The following is a 21,518-nucleotide window of genomic DNA, read 5'->3' as shown; positions in this document are numbered from 1 at the left end:
CATCAACTAAAGAGTGTTTTCTTTTTTTAAAACATGTCGATTTCTGCAACTTTCACTCCCTCCCTCTCTCTCTGTCTGGGTCTCTCGTCCCATCTCTCTCTCTTTTGGACACACCCTGCGTGAGGGAGCATTGTGGATTATTTTTAGAGCTGCATAGGTTGATAAATGGCAGCCAATGGGAGGTGAGCATTCGCTATCAGCTGACCGGGTGACTGTCACACCAGTTCAGTGTCATAGTGAGGATATGTGGCGGTATGCGGTAATCCCGCCTCCTGTAAAACACACACACTGCTCTATTTCTCTCTCGCTCACTAATCCTTATGGAAAATCCCCATGTGGAAGTGTACACACAGCTGAGTGGGGTAAAGGTGAATTAAGAACGAGAATATTTATTATTCTGATGAACGGCCAATCAGTGGCAGCCCTCATTAGCATGTTCTGACCACATAAGGCACAACATGATGTCGAAGCTCAGAAAACAGGTTTGTGAGAAAGCGATTGGCAGGACGGATGAAAGATGAGGCGTGTGAAGTTTCTGTAACTGTGTGGCATTTCCACATCTGTACGAGCTCCGGCGTCTCAGAGAGCGAGAGATACACTACAACCTGATCTCAGTCAACACCTGAATTCATTGAAGCACATATCATTAGTATTGCACATATTCAGGGTTTGAACTTACACTTCATGAATGATGCCTCAAACTGAGACTTTTTTGGCCGGCGGATGATAAAACGGCTGGAAAAATTCCACAGAAGACAAGAATATCAGATCTTATGACTTGCGGTAAGCAATAAAGCGCTAGCACAATATATTGGTATCATATTGATATGTACATATACTATTGTTCAAAAGTTTGAGGTTTAAAAATGTTTTTGAAAGAAGTCTCTTATGCTCACCATTGGTGCATTAATATGATCAATAATAAGGTAAAATTGTGAAATATTATTATGAATTGGCGCTTTTCCACTGCATGGTACGGTACGGTTCGGTTCGGTACGGCACGCTTTGGCACTTTTCCACTGCATGGTACGGTACGGTATGGCTCGCTTTATATGGTACCACCTCTGTTGAGGTTCCAAGCGTACCGTACCGATACTAAAATGTGACGTGGAAGCACTGTAGATCGCTGATTGGTCAAACAGACAGAATCGTCACTACCAGCGTCATTGTATTTGCGAGACATCAAACCCGCTAGATTTAAATAGCCAGTAACAGCCTCCAATGTTTTAAAACTACTTGCTTGACTTGCTTGAAGAAAAAAAAACTTCCAAAACAGAAATGGCTGAATCGTGGTCAGTGGACGAGAAGCGCAGACGTTCCTCTTGTTGGTTGCAGATGAGCGGATAAACTATAACGATCAGTCATAATCCCACCCACTTTGAACCGTACTGAGCCGTACCATCCAGTGGAAAAGCGAAGCGAGCCGAACCGCGCCGAGCCGAACCATCCAGTGGAAAAGCGAAGCGAGCCGAACCGCGCCGAGCCGAACCATCCAGTGGAAAAGCGAAGCGAGCCGAACCGTGCCGAGCCGAACCGTACTGAACCGTACCATCCAGTGGAAAAGCGAGGCGAGCCGAACCGTACTGAGCCGAACCGTACCGCGCCGAGCCGAACCGTACTGAGCCGTACCATCCAGTGGAAAAGCGAAGCGAGCCGAACCGTACTGAGCCGTACCATCCAGTGGAAAAGCGGCAAATGATAGTAGCTGTTTTTCAGGTCTCTTTGATGAGCGGAAAGTCCAAAACAGCATCTGAAATAGAAATCTATTATAAAACTTCTTTAGGGTGACTTTTGATCAATTGAATATGTCCTTGATAAATAAAAGTACTTTTAAATAGTGTATATATACTGTATATATATCATACTGACCCAAACTCAAAACAAATCATTAAAACAAATACTGATTTTAGTTTTTAGTATTTGTTTTAACCCTTTCATGCATGAATTATGAAAACCTCAGTCAGGATTTTTCTTCCTATGTGTTTTTATTGCTCTTAGGCATTGAAAACAAGATTTTATTTTATTTTATTTTTACACATTTTTTAAAGAGATTTTCAGATGTCCACTTGAGTGGAGAGCATGCGTTTGTGGTTTAAACTGAAGAAATACTGTATTAAACATAATACAATAATAACAAAGCAATAGTGTGTGTATTTAACAAACCAATCAATAACATTATATAAAATCATGTGAAAACTAAAAGTATAAATACGAAATATTGCACAGGCAATTGAACTGAATACAAGTTGAACTTCGTGTATCTTTGATATCAGAACATGAGGACATGATTCCATCAGTAATCTCAACAGCCTGTCCAGGAACTACTGTGGAAACCCCTCAGATGCTCCCTCCAGTGTATGTCATTTACCCTTATTAGTTGATCATTCTGATTATGTTCAAGATGGACACATTTCTAACATAGCTTTCCTCTGAGAAAACCTAGCGATCAGGTGTTTTCAATCTCATCTGAACTGAGCAGTGTTGGCGGTAACGCATTACAAGTAACATGCAGAACCAATCAGATTACTTTTTGATCTAACAGGTAAAGTAATGCATTACAAGTAACGTACTTTACTCGTAACATTAAAAGATAATCTGATTACGTAATGCACGTTACTTGTAACGCATTACTTTACTCGTAACATTAAAAAAATCTGATTATGTAAAGTACTACATTACAAGTACCGTGCATTACGTAATCAGATTACTTTTTTGATGTAATGAGTAAAGTAATGCATTACAAGTCACATACATTATGTAATCACATTACTTTTTTGATGTCAATGAAAATGACATTCTAATAATACAAATCAATATATTTCCAGTAAAAGATTAAGTATTTTCAAAAACAACATTCACAGAATAAGTATGAAATGTAGCTGAACTATAGCCATTGACGCATGAGGTTCACTATAGTGGACAGATGAATAATCAGAATTTTCTCCCAATCTAAAATCAAAACTTTGGTAATTTAACTGTGAACTTGGTGGCAATGTCTAGGATGATGCATCAGGATCCACGGTAGAGGTTCATGTGCGAATACGCCATCAAAACCCGTGCAAATTCAAGAAAATGATTTTTGAATAGCCGTCCACTGTACTGTAGTACAGTGTAGTATACTGTACTACAAAAAATATAGATTTTTAATATTGAAGAATCCCTATATAAAAGGAACTAAGTAACCGACTCTCATTGTTTCTTCCCAGCTTCATTTGCCATTTTTTTCTAGATATACTGCATTTTAAATCTCAACGGTGTGTCATCTCCCCACGCTCAGTGTGTGAATCAGCCCTCCTCCTCTTCATCGCCTCCTCAGTGTCATTGTGCTTCCCTTCTCTCATCATTGTCTATGTAAAGTTTTGAATATGCTTACAGTCACAAGTGTGTATAGAAACATGAACTTGTGAAAGAGGCAGTGCTGCGTCTAATACACAAACAGATGCTCTTTCTCACACACACACACACACACACACACACACACACACACACACACACACACACACACACACACACACACACACCTTATTTTATGAGTAAGAATATCCCAAACGGATAAGGCATTTAAAAAAGTGACAGATATGAATGTTGTTTCTTGACAAGATGGTCAGTTTCCATAGAGACTAATGGGCCCTGAAACACTGGAGTCACAGTCCCATGACAGACCCGTCAGGGCCGCATGCCGGGGCCGATTATACCGGGACAACAAGTGCCGGTGTGTGGTGACGGGTTATTCTGAGCTGATTTTTGTCACTCTCTCTCAACAGTGATAATGAACACACACACACAGAGAGAGAGAGAGAGAGAGAGAGAGAGAGAGACAGAGAGAGAGAGAGAGAGAGAGAGAGAGAGAGAGAGAGAGAGAGAGAGAGAGGGGGGGGGAGAGGGAGAGATAGAGAGAGAAAAAGAGAGAGAGAGAGAGAGAGAGAGAGAGAGAGAGGGGGGGGGAGAGATAGAGAGAGAGAGAGAGAGAGAGAGAGAGAGAGTGGGGGAGAGAGAGAGAGAGTGGGGGAGAGAGAGAGAGAGAGAGAGAGAAAGAGAGAGAGAGAGAGAGAGATAGAGAGAGATAGAGAAAGAGAGGGGGGAGAGAGAGAGAGAGCGAGAGAGAGAGAGGGAGATAGAGAGAGAGAGCGAGAGAGAGAGAGGGAGATAGAAAGAGCGAGAGAGAGAGAGAGAGAGAGAGAGAGAGAGAGAGAGAGGGAGATAGAGAGAGAGAGTGAGAGAGAGATAGAGAGAGAGAGAGAGAGAGAGAGAGAGAGAGGGAGATAGAGAAAGAGAGAGAGAGAGAGAGAGAGAGAGAGAGAGAGAGAGAGAGAGCGAGAGAGAGAGAGGGAGATTGAGAAAGAGAGAGATAGAGAGAGATAGAGAGAGAGAGAGAGAGAGAGAGAGAGAGAGAGAGAGAGAGAGAGAGTCTGTGAGTGTGACGTTGTATTTCCTGTGATTATTTCATAAGCCACAGGTACACCATGTTCCCGAATCTGTGTACCACAAGTGTGTGTGTGCCACAAAGATGGCAATATCCAATATCCTCATCCTTGTGGGGAAGTTTTCTTTTCCCCATGAGGAGAACAGCTAATACATTTTACTATGTGATGTTTTTTGAAAATGCAGAAAGTTTTCTTTGACGGGGATAGAATATTCAGTTTGTACAGTATAAAAATCATTATGTCTATGGAGATTCTATGTCTATGTCTGTGTGTGTGTGTGTGTGTGTGTGTGTGTGTGTGTGTGTGTGTGTGTGTGTGTGTGTGTGTGTGTGTGTGTGTGTGTGTGTGTGTGTGTGTGTGTGTGTGTGTGTGTGTGTGTGTGTGTACTGCACTGAATGTGAGAGGTCCCTTAACAGGTGCAGAATGTGCCCTCTGGTGGCAAAAAAAAACCCAAAACAAATACACTAACAAAACATACAGTTATATGGGTTTTCAAAGCTTGATACAGAGAACAGGATGGCTAATGACTATTTCATTTATATTTAATCTACTGTATACTTATTTTTAAAAGCACCAACAAATACAGTTAAAATTTAGATTTTAGCAAATACCCTTATAATAAATTTATTATTAATGCTCCCTGTACAAATATAAAAAATAAATAAATAAGATGAGACATAAAAAATGCTATATATATATAACTTAGTGATCATTTTTACCATTATATTTGAATTGATTTTAGAAGCACAAGTTTATGAGAACAATTAAAGTGGAAACAATTTAACATATTCATATTTTATAATTCATAATTATATTTAACACATATTCATAATTCATATTTATTCATTTTTTGGCGATTAAATAATTAGTTAATTTAATGAATTTATGTTTTATTAACTATTTTATTATGTATAAAATGGTTTATTAAAAAATATATTTTGAGTCATTTGGCCTTCCATTTATTGTAAATTGTCCCTGAATAAATAAATAAAATGAGACACAAATTATACAGTGCTACATTATTTAATATGAAATATTTAAAAGGACACTTTTTACGAATTTAATCGAAATTCACTCGAATTTTCAAAAGAGAAAATGTTTGTTATCTGACTGTCATAAGAGGGATCATCTGGGGTGGAAATGCAGTATATGAGGCCGATTGCAACATCAAGAAAAGGATGTTTGAAACACATACAAGACACACGTGTAAATGCATCTGGATGTTCAGTACACACATATAATGTTTACAGGACGACATCAGCACCACAATACACACAGCGAGTGAGCAATCACACGCAAACCTTCCTGCCATACGGGGGGAGATACTCAAAGATACTGAAGGAAAGACGTCTTTCCTTATCGCCCACCGATTCGGTCCGCCGCTGAGAATATTTATTGCTTTTGCATATGGAGGTATAAAACATACAGGGCAGTAACACACACTCACTGACCTCACTGAGAATGAATCACAGGAACACAGCTACGGTAGCACCCACATGCCCCTCGAGTCACAGGCAAGCTGAACATGCTCACATTCAGTGTCCTCTCTCGCCGTACACACACACACACACACACACACACACACACACACACACACACACACACACACACACACACACACACACACACACACACACACACACACACACACACTCGCTCTCAAGAGGCTTCCATCTTTTCCATTCACAACAGTCCTCTCGCTCCCTCTAATGCTTCCTGATCTGAGAGGGATTGAGTCAAGCTGCTTTCAGTGTGTGTGAGAGCGAGTGTGTGTGCTCTCAGCTTGAGGAAGGGTCGAGGTGTTCCTGCCTCAGGCAAACTCTGCACAGAATTGACGGATAAACAACATGCCGTATTGCCAAGGGAAAGAGAGAGAACTGTGTTTTTAAGTAATGGCGGTGCGTTCTTCAGCACAGTGATAGTCTCTCTGCTAAATACTTCAGTAACAGGTGTGCTTGTGCTATTGTTAACAGGCTATATATGAAATTTAACATTTAAAGTAAATATTTATACACTTTAAAATATAAGAAATATATTATTACATTATATATTTCAATATTTGTGTGTGTATATAAATTAGTAAATATTTGTTCAATATATTTATATGCATGCAGTACCAAATCTGATCACATATTACATGTTATGAAGTGTATGAGGGATGAACCCCCAAAGATAGTGAAACCAGTGGTGATTTTATACCAGTTACACAACCCTCTACTGTATTAATATTAACTCTATTAGACATTATGATCCTATGTGGGACCCCGGTGTCAAATCCACTTACTTCAACTGAGTTCTGTTCCCTACTGAAATTAGATTTTATTACCAACACACTGCGTCTCAGACTGACGTGACAGAATTTGAGCTGTGATAATGGGCAAAAGTGCAGACCACAGCAAAACTGATCATTAAAAATGATCAACATGATAAACTACAGTACTGAGAGGATTCGATGTGCGACTCATCAGAACACGGCTGGCAAATAACAGCATCCTATACATTTTCATTATTTTAAAACCAAGGTTCGGATGGCGGCATTCACACTTATTCAAATGAATCGCACAATAGTTCATTTTTTCAAAGCAAACCCGCAATGTTAACACACCCGTAAAGGCCTTTTACGTCCTAGAACAATTTGAAACTATCAATCAACAAAAGATTGTGTACAACAGGTTCTTCAGCAAAGTTTTGATAATGTTGATGATTTAAAGGCCTTAGGAACGCATGCATCAAATATGACATGGGCATTATAGGGTTAAAAAGATGAGGTTTATAAATCTCCCACAGTCCTCAGCTCTGAGCTACTGTAGGACATCACAGGGGCTGTGAGTAATAGGCCGGGGTGAGCAACCTTCACCAGAGAGAGCGAGGCCGACTCCAACAAATAACCCAATGAAAAACACAAAGTCTTGGAAATGCCTCCATGACAGCAAACATAAATCTACCCAGAGAGAAGCACAAAACTCACACATGCATGCATACACACACACACACACACACACACACACACACACACACACACACACACACACACACACACACACACACACACACACACACACACACACACACACACACACACACACACACACACACAGGGTTTTAATATTTTATAGGGACATTCCATAGATTTAATGGTTTTAATTTTGTACAAACTGTATATTCTCTCCCTTTACACTAACCCGACCCCTAAACTTACTATCACAGAAAACATTCTGCATTTTTAAAAACACCACATTGTATGATTTATAAACTGTTTACCTCAAATCACACACACACACACACACACACACACACACACACACACACACACACACACACACACACACACACACACACACACACACACACACACACACACACACGTTGTATTACTACAAAAACCTTTAATCCATGTCTGTTAGATTCAGGTAATGTATGCAAGTGTAAACCTAAATCATGACTACATAAACTGTAAATGCATTTAAAGGTGCAGTGTGTGACTTTTAGCGACATCTAGCGGTTCGGTTGCGAGTTTACACTAAGGGCTCAGCTCTCCCTTTCGAAGAAGCTACGGTGGCTGAAACGGGACAAACATCGTCGTCTGAGACGGCAGAGAATAGCCAGAGTAAACCAAGTTTCTGTACCACAGTCCATTATAAACCACATCATGGATAAAGTTTACAAAGCCATAGTCAGGTGAGGATCAAGGGTCTTAATACGTAATATAATAATAGTAATTAGTTGATTGTCTCACGAACGTAACCAGCACATTTCTCCCCACATAGCAAACCCATAATACAGCGAGGGAGAAGAACCACATGAAACTATGCAACTATATATTTTTTCTAACAGGGTAGTAAAAGTTTAGCTGGCTAATATGAGCTGTTACTGTGGCTGAGCTGGTTAAAGCGTAAAGCCTTGTTTATACTGGACCCTGCGGCAAAAATGACGTGATTGTAACAGCGCGCGCGCCTCCGCATCCCCTAGACACCATTTAATACACAAAATAGGCTTTTTTCTCTGATTTTGGAAACTCGATCGACTTAAAATGCTTCCAAGATCGACGGGTTGGTGATTCCTGTAACTGTTTTACGGTCAATGACAAGAGTACTAATCAGCTGTCTCACGAACGTAACCAGCACATTTATCCCCACATAGCAAAGCCATAACACAGCGAGGGAGAAGAATTAAGCTACATGAAACAATCCAACTACATATTTTACACCACTGACAAGGGAAAAGTTACTACTCACGGTGTTATGGCTAGCTTCTAGCTTTCTGCGGCTTCTCTTTCAAGGTAGTGAGGAAACGCGCTCTGTAGCGCTGTGTGTTCGCTGTCGGCTACGGTAGAAACATGATGTCACAATATGTCGACCTTCATAGAAGGGGATTCCCGCGCCTATGTAGATATAAATGTCTCATTCTAAGGCAATAAAAACGTTACGGTTTATTAAGTAAGTTCTTTATACACCACTGAAAACATAGTTATGGATGTACTTAATTACATACTTAAGTATGTAAGTTAATTACTTAATTACGGTTAATTACGTAATTAATTACGTAATTACTTAATTACGGTTTATTAAGTAAGTTCTTTATACACCACTGAACACATAGTTATGGATGTCATATCGCATTTCTGTTAATAGATACTCAATTTTTTTACACATTGCACCTTTAACATGTACAGTCCTTCTGATCTGGAAAACGGACCGAAGACATTTTTTTTTTGGTACACTAAAATGTCCTTCAGAGTGAGAATTATACAGCTACTTACAGTATACTACAACCTGCTACCAACTACCAGGGCTGCAATCAAATCCATGGTTCGGTGCCATTTCAATATACCAGGGAGAACAAATAATCTAATAAATGATTTATTTTATAAGAATAAACAAGTGACAATACAAAACTACAGAAAAATGTATTAGCACATTGTATAATGGGTACATAATTCAAAATAAGGCATTATCCTGATAGTTAGCATTAAGACATTAGCGGTACAATTTCTGTTTCAATTGGCTCAAGCATTTTGAGCAGATTCCTAAATATAGTGTTCTCTACAAACGAGAATGCTTGCATACTGTATCTAGATTGAACAATTTTATTTTAAAAAGTAAACAAAGGAAACAAACTGATGCTTCAAAGAGTCGAGCTCCCAGGTGTGTTCACACTTGTAGTTTGGTTTTCTTGTTTCTTTTGGTCCAGAAAAGAAAATGATGCATTTAGTCTTGGTTCGCTTCGTTTTCACACTGTCATTCTTAGGGTCACATCTTGTGACATCACATCCTGTTTTTGGTTCGTTTAGACGTCTTTGTTCTGTGTTGCGTTCATATTTCAGTCGAGCCCACCAGAGCGGACTGAGACCCACGTTCACTTGTTTGGTGCACACCAGGGTTCAGATGTCAGCGTTCACACTTATTCACTAACAGAGCAATCGCACCAGAGGTCGTTTTAATCAAACCAAACCTGCCAAGTGTGAACACACTAGTTACGCTGATCTGAAGAACCTACAATCCATCTGAGTTCTTTGAGGTCGCTCTCCTCACATGTAGATACCATCATATAAACAGTGCCTAGCATAAGTGAACACACCCATGCTAAAGTTGACTAAAAAGAGGAATAAAAAAATCATGAAATGATGAATCATTATGAAATTAAATAACTGGCCTTTAAAAATAAAAATCTGCCTGTCTCTATGGGAATTTAACATAGTGGTGTACTGACTTATGCAACCTGTATTTTAAGGAAGAACATTTATTTATTTATTTACGATACATTAGTCATTGACAAAGAGAATTGGTGTCCTTAAAGCTTGGATTTTTCCTCTTTTTTTAAATTAAGGCATTAAGATCAATTTCCAAAAGATTACTTTCTATTTCTCTTTTTAGTCAACTTTAGCATGGGTGTGTTCACTTATGCTATCCACTGTAGACACATTTCACTTCAAAGTTATGCTCCCATAACGAGAGGATCTCTCTGATATCTTAAAATAGTCTCGCTAATTAACAACACATAATAATCTTTCCAAACACCAACCCAACACTTGTCAGCACAGGACGATCATGCAATAGAATCTACAGTACAGACAAAATTCAATGCAAACATTTACTAATGAAAGAAGAGCCTGATTCTACCAACTATTTACCCACCTACTTGTAAAGTAAAGCATTCAAATGAAACAACAGGTCATTTTAACACTGAATCTTCAAGTTTCTAGATAAGGAGACTTATTTACTAAACCTGCAGAGGACCATTGAAGAATAGAAAAGTATCTCTCTCACCTGATCTCTCTCTCTCAGGTTAAGATTTCCATTCTTTTGTGAGGAAACTGAGTTTCTCTAGATCAGCAGCCATGCTGTAGCGTGCTGGCTTCAGTGAAGGAGGAGGCATGGAGAGAGAGAGTGAGGGGACACAGTTATGCAAACGGCAGAACCGCTGTGGCTGTGAGTAATCTGAGGCTAATTCTGGACACGGCTAGGAGACACCATGATGGAGGGATCTGCACTCCTCCCTTCAGCTACAGAGGGAATGAGAGAGCCTGTGGCTGATGTCCTCATCCGGAGTCACACACTTCACCTGGACTGACCAAGTTTATTTCTATAGTGCATTTTATAGTGTTACAAGTTTTTATTTTCCGGTATTTTAAAACGTGTATTTTAAGAAGTTTTTTTACAAGTCTTTTTCTCCGTGCGATGATGCGCCTGATGAATTCATTACACAAAAGTTATTTGTGTTTCACGAAGAGAATCTCACGGACTGCAAATACATAAGCAACCAAACAAATATACATGAGTGTTATAGCGAGTTGCTCTCTCGCTGATTTACCTGATCATTTTTGAGTTAATTACTTAAAATGCAATTTATCATCATGCAAAAACAGTAAGCATGTTTTTTTTTTATCAGGTGTGCATTACGACCCGCCGGGATCCGATGCGATCGATTGGTTAAAATGAACATCTCTTATTTTTCTGTGGGTGCTCGGCTTAGATATAAACACCAGTGTCTACGGTAGTGATCGAAATAAGAGTACATCACCTTTTTAAAGTAACTTGACGCTTTAAATAAAGATTGTATCAATTACATCGTTACACCAGTAGGTCCTTTTATTGGTCACAAAAATGTATTTATCATTGAATCATTCATTCAAGAGAGGAATTCAAAAACACCGATTCATCCAGTAATGAAACAAGTGAAGTTTTTATGAGTGAGTCATTGAATCATTCATTCTAACCGGAAATATTAAATTATTTTACAATGTTATTTATGCAAAATAGAATTTCTCTTCTTTCTTTTTTTTTCCATTTTAATTTTGGGATTCTCCATGAAGAAAATAGCACTGCAAACTCTCGTCTCTTCCACAGTAAATTCCAAGATGTCCGCAGCTATTTGAAGTCAAGCTCTGAAGATCATTATCTGCTCTCTGAACGCTCAGCTCTGAGAGTGAGGTGAGGCCACGGTGCTGTAAAACAGACATGTCTTTCTCTATCCAAATCAGCACTTTATCAGGCTGCATTGCAAGGCAAAAATAAAAGAGTCACACACTTCACCTGGACTGACCAAGTTTATTTCTATAGTGCATTTAATTCTGTCATCTCTAACTCACCCTCCTGCTATTCTCTCTCTTCAGAAGACTTGGATCAAACGGCTAGATTCATATGGATCATTTTACTGTGCATTTTTGAAGCATGAAACTTTTGGTTGTGTTTTGAAGATGTCTAATGGGTTTGGAATGACATGAGGGAGGGTAAAAAATCTGTGCATTCAAAAGGTTAAGAATGACATCTCGGACCTTGCAGAGGTCAGAAGCTGCTTTGCTGAAGCGGACTTCTGCAGACAATTTCAACACAATTCATTTCCACACAAACACATTCAAGTTCTTTTTCAGTGTCTCAATTCTACTTTAAGTACCAACAACCTCAGATGTTTCTCCAAAAAGTCCTTAGAAGATAAAAACAGGCACACAGCCCAATGGTTACAGGCTTCCGTACTTCGTCCGCCGTAAGTCTGTAATCTTATTCATCCTCGATATCAAGAACACATCCGGGAACTTTCATGCGTCGGCTGTACTTGCGTTCTCGAGTATTGAACTTCGATGGTTGATGAGACGCCATTATTTCAACCACATTTCAATGTTAAAGTCACCACGAAATCAAAATTGACGGTTCTTTTTTAATGGAATATTGCAGTATTATAAATGATTTATCCATGCACATCGTTATTTTTTATTTTATTTTAATTCATGTGCCTCGTGATTTTTAATCAAAGCAAACCACAACCATCCAATCAATTCCCCATGGACAAAATCAAGTCCCACCCAAAAACAAAGCCGTTTCACTCGAATTTATGTCACTATAAGGAAGAAAAGTCTAATGAATTTCATTACTGTCTAGGTAAAATAATTGTGATATTAAAAAGACATGCTCTCTAATGTCTCTTTTTCTATGGATCTACACTATATGCACAAAAAGAAGCCAAAATGAGGAGGTCAGCACTATTTAAAAAACAATGCCATCCTTTGCAGAGAGCCAAAGGCTCAGTTAAATCTTGTATTGACATGAGACTATGCTTTAAAGCCATACTTTTACACAGCTCCCATTGTGGTAGGTTGTATAGGCTTTTCTAAATCCACGGGTGGCCAATGACATGAAACAAAAGAGATGGGCTGTGCCTCTTGCCACTGGTTAAACTGGCATGTGGTGGTGGTCAGACAACAGTCTTGACCACTCAGAACACAGCAACACATCAGGACAGAAGATTTGACCTCCAAGCACAGATTAGTCACGAGTGGTGCCTTTTCAAGAGCGTGTCAACCAAAAATAAAACTCTACAAAGAGAATCTAATGTGTATACCATAACCACAACTTCTTGATGGCTTTGACGTTGTGCCGTACAATTTGATGCATCACAGTCTTCCCAACTAACAAATATACATTTTAAGAACCTTTTGCGAACGTTCACATTAGGTTATGAAAATGTTATTTCTGAACGTTCAAAAAGTCCAAAAAAAGCTTTTTTATATGTTTTACAAAGTTGTTGTTTTTTTGGTTTTGCGAATGTTAACGGAACATTCCATTTTAGAATTTTGCAAACATTACAGGATTGTTCTTTTTGAATGTTCTTTGAACATTCTGAAACATTCCAACTAAAATTTTGCAGCAACAAAAACACTCCATGAACAATGAATAAATAGCATTTTAGTGCTAACGCTTTGAGAACATTTTTAAAGACCTGATCACTCTGACCGAACATTCTATTAATGTTACTGGAAGAACGTTTGTTCACAACTTTGAGCAAACCTTTTCAAAACATTCAAATAATGTCCCCTGTTAGCTGGGTTATCACTGTGAAAGGGCCTTTAGAGCTGATATAAGTTTCAATGACTTCAGTTTAAGTCCTACTTTATGCCTCAGGCATGTTCTTCAAAAAAAAAAAAAAAAATTTAAAGTTTTTTGAAGTACTTCTTAATGCATCTTTATATTCAGCCGCAGAGAGGTACATGAAAGCATACAGTGTCACGACGCAGCACTTCTCTACAGGAGTTCATGTAGAAAAATTCAGCAGGGAAACTATTTTAGAAATGATTTACAGAGAGGATTTGAACTTTTTAAGCATAGATGCCCAAAAACACAACATCAGCGCAACAGATGCAACTGTACTGATTTAAAAACACCTCTCTGACATACTCATTACAAGACCTAATCTGTGTTCAGCCTTCACTTACCTTCTGTTCCTGGTCAATTATGGATTGTTATCTCTTATCCCACAACTACAGGTCAGATGTCTGGCCTTCGATATATTTCTTATTCGCAGGTCAAATACTGAAATCAAGAGAAAGCGAAACGGCTGAAGCCCCGGACAGCCCGGTTTGAGCACGCCAGTCTGTTTGTTCCCTGGCATTGTGATCCGAACTGTTTGTCCAATAAAAAAGGCAAACAATGACATTCCGTAGCTTGCAACTGTATTCAGGGCTCAACTTCACAAAAGTACAGCGGGCTCTGAGATATCTCACCTCAAACAAAACAGCTCTCGAACTGAGGTTTGCAGAGATATGTAGATCAAGATTACTATATCTACCACACACACAGACACACACACACACACATGTTGGAGAACAGAAGGATGTCTGGTACTGATGTGGTCTTGATTCTTACCTACACTTGTCTGCTCCACCGTCGGCCCTGTGAGAAAATCAACAGTGTTAGTCAGATTAAGATGCTTGTAAAGGCTGGAATACACAAACATGACACGAATTGCAGTCCACTAGTCACTGAAAGTCAGAGTCAGTCTGCATACTTTGGGCAGTCGGAGTTGACAGATTTCCCAGAAAACCGCATGCTGTTAAAAAGACTCACAGCCCTACAGAGGCGATCAAGTATGTTTGATATATTTTGAGCTAATTTTAGAACACGTTTTTTTTATTTTATTTGTCATACAACTCCTAGCAATGAGGCGCGTTTATGTGCGAGTTTGTTGTGTTTGGAACTTCTTGAAAGTCTGTTAGTGTGTGATCCTCAATCATTCGGTCACAGTGTATGATGTCCAGTATTTCTCTGTAACCATTTACAAAGTAAGCAAGTGTACGATGACGGTTCAGGTTTTAAAAGTGTCCCCAAAAAGTATTTGTACACTTCAGCCACATTTAAAAAGGCAAAAGCATATTTGCATTAAAGGGATAGTTCACCCAAAAATGAAAATTCAGCCTCATGTTGTTCAACCCCGTAAGACCTTCGTTCATCTTGGAACACGAATTAAGATATTTTTTATTAAATCTGAGAGCTGGATCACTCCTCCATACTAGTCCATAGGCTTCTTAAAAGAATTTACACTTGTTCCCCGAAAAGTTATTAAAGACATCCTTAAAATAGTCCAAGTGACTACAGTGGCTCAATCTTAAGTTTATCAAGTGACGAGAATACTTTTTGTGCGCAAAAACAAACAAAAATAACGACTTTATTTCAATTATTCATTTCCTTCTCGTTGGGCCTCGAGTCAGTTAACGTAGTGTGATAGCGTAGAGCTACGTCACACGTAGGCTCACTATTGGCCGACGCTGGTCATGTGTGTGTGATGCATGTGACGTACAACAACAGAAGCGCTGCGCTGTTACACTAGTGAACTGACTCGAGGCCCACAGAGAAGGAAATTAATAGTTGAAATAAAGTCATTATTTTTGTTTGTTTTTGCGCACAAAAAATATTCTCGTCACTTGATGAACTTAAGATTGAGTAGTCACTTGGACTATTTTAACGAAGTTTTTAATAACTTTTCGGGGAACAAGTCTCAATCCCTTAAGAAGCCTGTGGAGGAGTGATCAACTCTCAGATTTATTCAAAAATATCTTAATTCGTGTTCTGAAGATGAACGAAGGTCTTACGGGGTTGAACAGCATGAGGGAGAGTAAATACTGACAGAATTTTCATTTTTGGGTGAACTATCCCTTTAAGTAACAAATTATCAAAAAAAGTGTTGTTGTTTTTTCAAGGAAATTATTATTATTTACAATAAGGTTTGATTTGTTACCATTAGATAATGCATTATGAATCATGAACTAAAAATGAATGAAAACTATGCTTTCATTATCATCAGATCCAGCTTGGCTGTTAAATCCATGTTTATGCCTGTCACACTTGTTAAAGCCGCTGCGTTGAGCATCAGTGGAAAGCATTATGTAACGATTCCTCTTTGTCCCTGAGCTCTTGGGAGTTCTGATTGGCTGAGTACCTCTGCACAAATCAATTCATTTATTAAAACTGACCTTAATTATTGATGTTTCTGACATGCAGAGACACAGGACACGCCGTGCACGTACCTGTCCTCACGGATGGAGGGAGTCAGGAATCGGCAGGAGTCGTCGTCATGGCTACTCTGCTGGCTGCTCTGTTGGCTACTCTGCTGACTGCTGGGAAAGAGTCATATTGAGAAGTGTCAATCAACCTGCCGACGGCATGAAACGTGTAACTATACCGTTCTAAATTTTGCATTTGAAAGAAGTCTCTTATGTTTACCGAGGCTGCATTTATTTGACAAAAAAAAAACACAATACAAATTGAGAACTATTACTACAATTTAAAATACTGTTTAATATATTTTAAAATGTAATTTATTCCTGTTGATAAAACTGAATTTTCAGCATCATTACTCCAGTCTTCAGTGTCACATGATCCTTCAGTAAAAAAATACTAATATGCAGATTTGCTGCTCAAGAAACTTTTCTTATTATCAGTGTTGCGGCTTAATATTTTTGTGGAAACCACAATGTTTTTTTTTTTATTCTTTGATGAATAGAAAGTTTAAAAGAACGGCATTTAGCATATAACATTATAAATGTCTTGACTCTCACTTTTGATCAAGTCAATGTGTCCTTGCTGAATAATAATATAACATCTTACTGACCCCAAAAAAAAAAAAAAAAAAAAGTTCATAGCTAAACTTTCAAATAAAATTCATATTAATTTGGAATACGTGCAATGAAATGGATTTAAAATGTAATGGTCAGTTGCATCATGCATGTGGCATTTTCTCTTTGAATAATGTGTCCGTATGATTTCACCACAAGAGGGTGCAGTCAGTCACACAGACTCTTTACAGCACAACATCTCAGAAATAAATGTTTCATGTGGAGTTTAACACGTGCTAACTCATTGAAAACACTAACATTGCTTCAGCCTTTATGATGCTTGGTTAAGGCTTCTGAAACTACTTAAACATTAGAGTAAGGGGCATTTCATTTCCATTTCAAGCTATTTAGATTAAATATGTCCAGTCAATATTTGTAATAAATATTCATCCTCATTATCTGTGCTCTAGAGAACGCAACAGCTCACCTGTTCTTCAGTCATTATACATGTATATATCTATATAGTAATATTGTTCCCTCTCCCTTTGATTTGAAATAAAACAGACCACTTTACATTGCCCATTTGCATTAAATGTAATTAAACCAGTATCATTTCAAATGTTTTCTCCATATCAATTCCAGCGTGAGTCCTTTGGAAGTGCATGCAAAGTGGATTTGCAAATCAGCGTCCTCTTAATATGTCGACAACACGAACCGAATACTTCCAGTCTGAGCTACAACTACAGTGTTCGAGGGTCAAATCAGACATTGTTCACGGACAGCCGATGAAGGCCATAGGCTGGCATTATGCAAATTTGTTACAAACCTATACAGGTTCATGCTGGAAGTAAGACTGGAATAGCTGTCGACTGGTTTCAGGTCTTTCCTTTAGGAGACACGAACTCCATTTATCTGCACTTCCATTTTTGAAACTTTGCATACCTTTTACATTCACAAACATATTACTCACTAAATGAAAGGTAATAGCTGGGGAAAAAAACAAAAAACTTATTTGGTTATGCGAATGTTAACGGAACATCCCATTTTAGAATTTTACTAATTTGAACTTAGATACATTTACTACTAAAAAACAACTTGCATGTATAATATGTGGATATTGTGAAGGGATTTGCAGCAGTTGCTCCAGTATAAAAGCACACACACACACACACACACACAAAAATACCCATTCGGCATGCTGGATCTCCTCATTCCACCAGCTCCAGGGATTTATTGTTGTGCGATATGCTCAGGTGCGTGCAGGTATTTGCCTGTGATGACTACGGGCTAAGCGCACCGACAGGAAAGCTCATATCTGCAATTCAAACTATGCAGGCAAATCTCTCATTTATGGTCAGTTGTTCTGACCGCATTTGACCCGTGTCAGCTCCTCTCGTTTGCTTAAAACACTGCAGATTGAGCCAGAGTGTGAGTTTGTGTCCAGACTTTCCTCAGAGTTGGCCCTTACGTATAACTTCCCTGCTAACCAGATTGGATTGAAGCTCGACATAGCCTAGAACACTCCTGAATCATTCATGACAGTTGCCTGTCTGACTCTTTGTGTGTGTTTTAACTGCTGCTGAAACAAAACCCCAGGGCTTTTAGGCCAACAGCCCAGACTGACGTCAGACTATGAACACACGGCTCGTTCAACTCCTGGCCCACGAGCCAAATTCAGACCGTTTGAAATTTGAAGTAGTCTGATGATGAATATGTCATTTTTACACATATACACTTGCAGAAAAAATTATAAATCATGCAGACTTGAAGAAGCTCTTAAATAAAATAAAAAGCTCTTGAATCAAGTGGTCAGCGCTAAAATCCAAGTGTAAAAATCCAGGGTCCAAAATGTTTGCGCTTGGATTGGATTTGCCAGTCAGAAACACAAGTGAACATACTATATCTGGCATTCGTAGTGTAACACCAAACGGTCCATTTGTGTCCTGGGAAAGATTAAAGCTTCACCTACTCGCCTGTCAATCATCCACAGTTCAAAAACAAGAGTTTAAAGCTTTGCCGGAGCTTTAATAGAAAATATATACATTTTGGAGAAGAGCATATAAAAAGCACATAACCCAAACTCACTAACCCTTAGCCAGTAATGATGAGGAATGCATGTTACTGCGACTGAAAGTGAAATAGCCAAGACAGTGAATGTTTCTGTGATAAGAACGATGTGATTTCCTGTTAAATGGAAGCAATCTCTCCATCACAGCTTCCTGTCAGCGCTGCTGAATCAGTTACAGTAAACACAGACTGAAGCGTTTTTCTTAATCACAAAGTCCTCGTTTAGACACTTGCCAAAGTGAGTCTGCAATCACCTAAAAATATGTACAAACACACTCGCACAATCACATGAACAACCGTAAGGTTTTAGATTCATAAAAAAAAAATGAATTCATTTATAGATATAAAGGAGTTATATAAATATGTATAATTACTAAATATTATGAAGTCAATAATGCTTTTGTTCAGCAAGGATGCATTACATTGATCAAAAGTGACAGTAAAGATATTTATAATGTTATAGAAGATTTCGGTGTCAAATTAATGCTGTTCTTTTTCACTTTCTATTCATCAAAGAATCCTGAAAAAAAATCTGAAAGCCGCACAATAGTTTTCAACATTGATGAGAAATATTTCTTGAGCAGTAAATCATCATATTAGAATTATTTCTGAAGGATCATGTGACACTGAAGACTGGAGTAATGATGCTGAAAATTCAGCTTTGACATTAAGGGAATAAATTACATTTTAAAATATATCACAAAAGAAAACCTTTTTTTTTTTACTATATTTTGAACAAATAAATGCAGTCTTGGCGAGAACATGATTTCTTTAAAAAATATTTAAAAAACGTATCGATTCCAAACTTTCGAAATAAATAAGTTCAAACTCCATCATCCAGATCATCCAATCAAATGACCGGTAAACAAGTAGACCAAGCAGTTTAGTGCTTTCCCCATGTAGACTTCAAGCTTGCATCATGAGAACAATTTTACACCTACTGTGCTCCTCTACAGCTGAGAAAAAATAACTCTTAAATCTGAAATATTAACAACATGGACAGAGTCTCTCAGCTGGAAGGTGCACACTTACAAGTTCTCCATGTCTTAAAATAGCACCTGAAGCTCTTATCAGAGCAAGGCAGCCTGGGAACGGTCTGGGTACATCTCAGCAGAAGGAGAAAACCCTACGAGACGAGACATCGCATGCACAAGCCCAGATAAGAGACCTTCCTGAACACAGACTCTCAGATAGGGTGAATGAGGAAAGCAAGTGAGATACGAGAAGGAATACTTTTACAACAGCACCGATATTAGCTGTGAACTAAATCAGAGACCGCAAATACTAAATGCATTGCAGAATCTCAATTTAAAAGGCTATATTTTGCGAAATGTTCTTAACTACCAAATACTAAACATCAAGCCTCAGTCACTAACATGCAAAATCTCATGACACTTCAAAAACCCAAAATTCAGCTTCGGCTCCCAGCTTTCTGCTGGATGGATTGAATAATTGCGGTCTTGTTTGGGATAAGGGCAGTTTCTGAGTTTCTTTACTGCTGACACTTCACTGAGGAAAGTGTCAGAATACACGGCAAACTGTTTAACTATTAATCTGCCTTCTGTGTTCAACATTAAGCTACATAACAAATTCACCACGTTCTGTTTTGAAAAGCAAAAGAATCTTGAACACATGAGACTTCTGATTTAGATATTTTGGGACTGTTTGGGGATTGCTTTTTTCTACTGCTGATTTAATCTCTACACAAGTAAGCACCGGGGTTGTCAAAAATGTACATTTTTCAATATGTATTGACAGAGGTGTCAATTCCAGGGGTCACAAAGTAAAAGTCCTGCCATATGTTTATTCCAGCCATGAACTCATCCAGCTGATTTCACTAATTAGTTATATCTCCTGACTGAAAAACTGTGCTAATTATCAAATCCAGGTGATTGGAACAAAATACTGAGAAGGAATTTTACTTTCTGAACCTGGACTTGACACCTCTGTGTATTGATAATGAAATATCTGAAACGGTTCCAAACTTCCAATACTCATTTCCCGCAGTATGGACCCAGCGATACCTGCTGCAGTCGAATAGTGTTGGTGTTATAGGGCCTGAATTTCAGCATAATTTTACCCATTCCCGCAGGGACATAGTGAGCAAATAAAGCCGGCTCTAAAACAGCCTGCAAGATGTGATTTCTTTTTTTGCGGCTAATTAATGGTCAAAAACACACAAAATGAAATCAAAATGCCAGTCTTGCTGAGAACTCACATAAAGGGCATAATAGGTCCCCTTTTTTTGTAATAATAAGTGTCTTGCTCAGGGACACATTGGTGTCTCACAGTGGATTCGAACCCGGGTCTCTCACACCAAAGGCATGTGTCTTATCCACTGATCCAACTGACATAAACAGAACAGACCTGTTATTTGGACTTAGGGGTGGGCGATATATTGCAAACATATCATATCACAATTTTTTGCAGGAAAATCACCATTCTATATTTAAAATATGAAATACAAAAATAATGGCCCAAGTGGCGCAAATAAAAATAGGTGTAGTGTTACAAATTTATCAAAATGATTTCATTTAGGTTCCAATACAATAGTATATAAACTGAGACAGTTTCGTATACTGAATTCAGCATTTAAGGTTATGATGATGATGATGATATTTGCTGTGAAACAGTTTTCCAGCAAGAGAGTCCGGCAAATCCTGTTTTCTGTATCTGGCAGAATACCGCTCTGTCTATCTAACCGG

At 38.5% G+C, this 21,518-nt stretch overlaps 1 protein-coding gene across 2 annotated transcripts in view; it reads right to left on the bottom strand.

Annotated features, from left to right (window-relative positions):
- LOC143733350 (uncharacterized) overlaps positions 1-21,518 on the bottom strand; it is an 80,414-nt gene that overhangs the window by 35,976 nt on the left and 22,920 nt on the right. Inside the window, exons 3-5 of one of the 2 annotated variants that reach the window (XM_077225036.1) lie at positions 16,219-16,308; positions 14,561-14,587; positions 11,417-11,868 (exon numbers count right to left, since the gene is read on the bottom strand). In XM_077225036.1, the coding sequence (XP_077081151.1) occupies positions 11,838-11,868; positions 14,561-14,587; positions 16,219-16,308 (148 nt within the window). In that variant the 3' untranslated portion in view covers positions 11,417-11,837. Of the gene's footprint in view, positions 1-11,416; positions 11,869-14,560; positions 14,588-16,218; positions 16,309-21,518 lie in introns of those variants that run through there. The other variant, XM_077225035.1, reaches the window with a different exon arrangement.

The sequence above is a fragment of the Siphateles boraxobius genome, unplaced genomic scaffold (assembly GCF_051911475.1).
Source record: "Siphateles boraxobius isolate OS27281-9 unplaced genomic scaffold, OSU_SipBor_1 98, whole genome shotgun sequence".
Taxonomy (NCBI): domain Eukaryota; kingdom Metazoa; phylum Chordata; class Actinopteri; order Cypriniformes; family Leuciscidae; genus Siphateles; species Siphateles boraxobius.
Note: the sequence above shows the minus strand (reverse complement) of the source record. Positions and strands in the feature narration are given on the sequence as shown.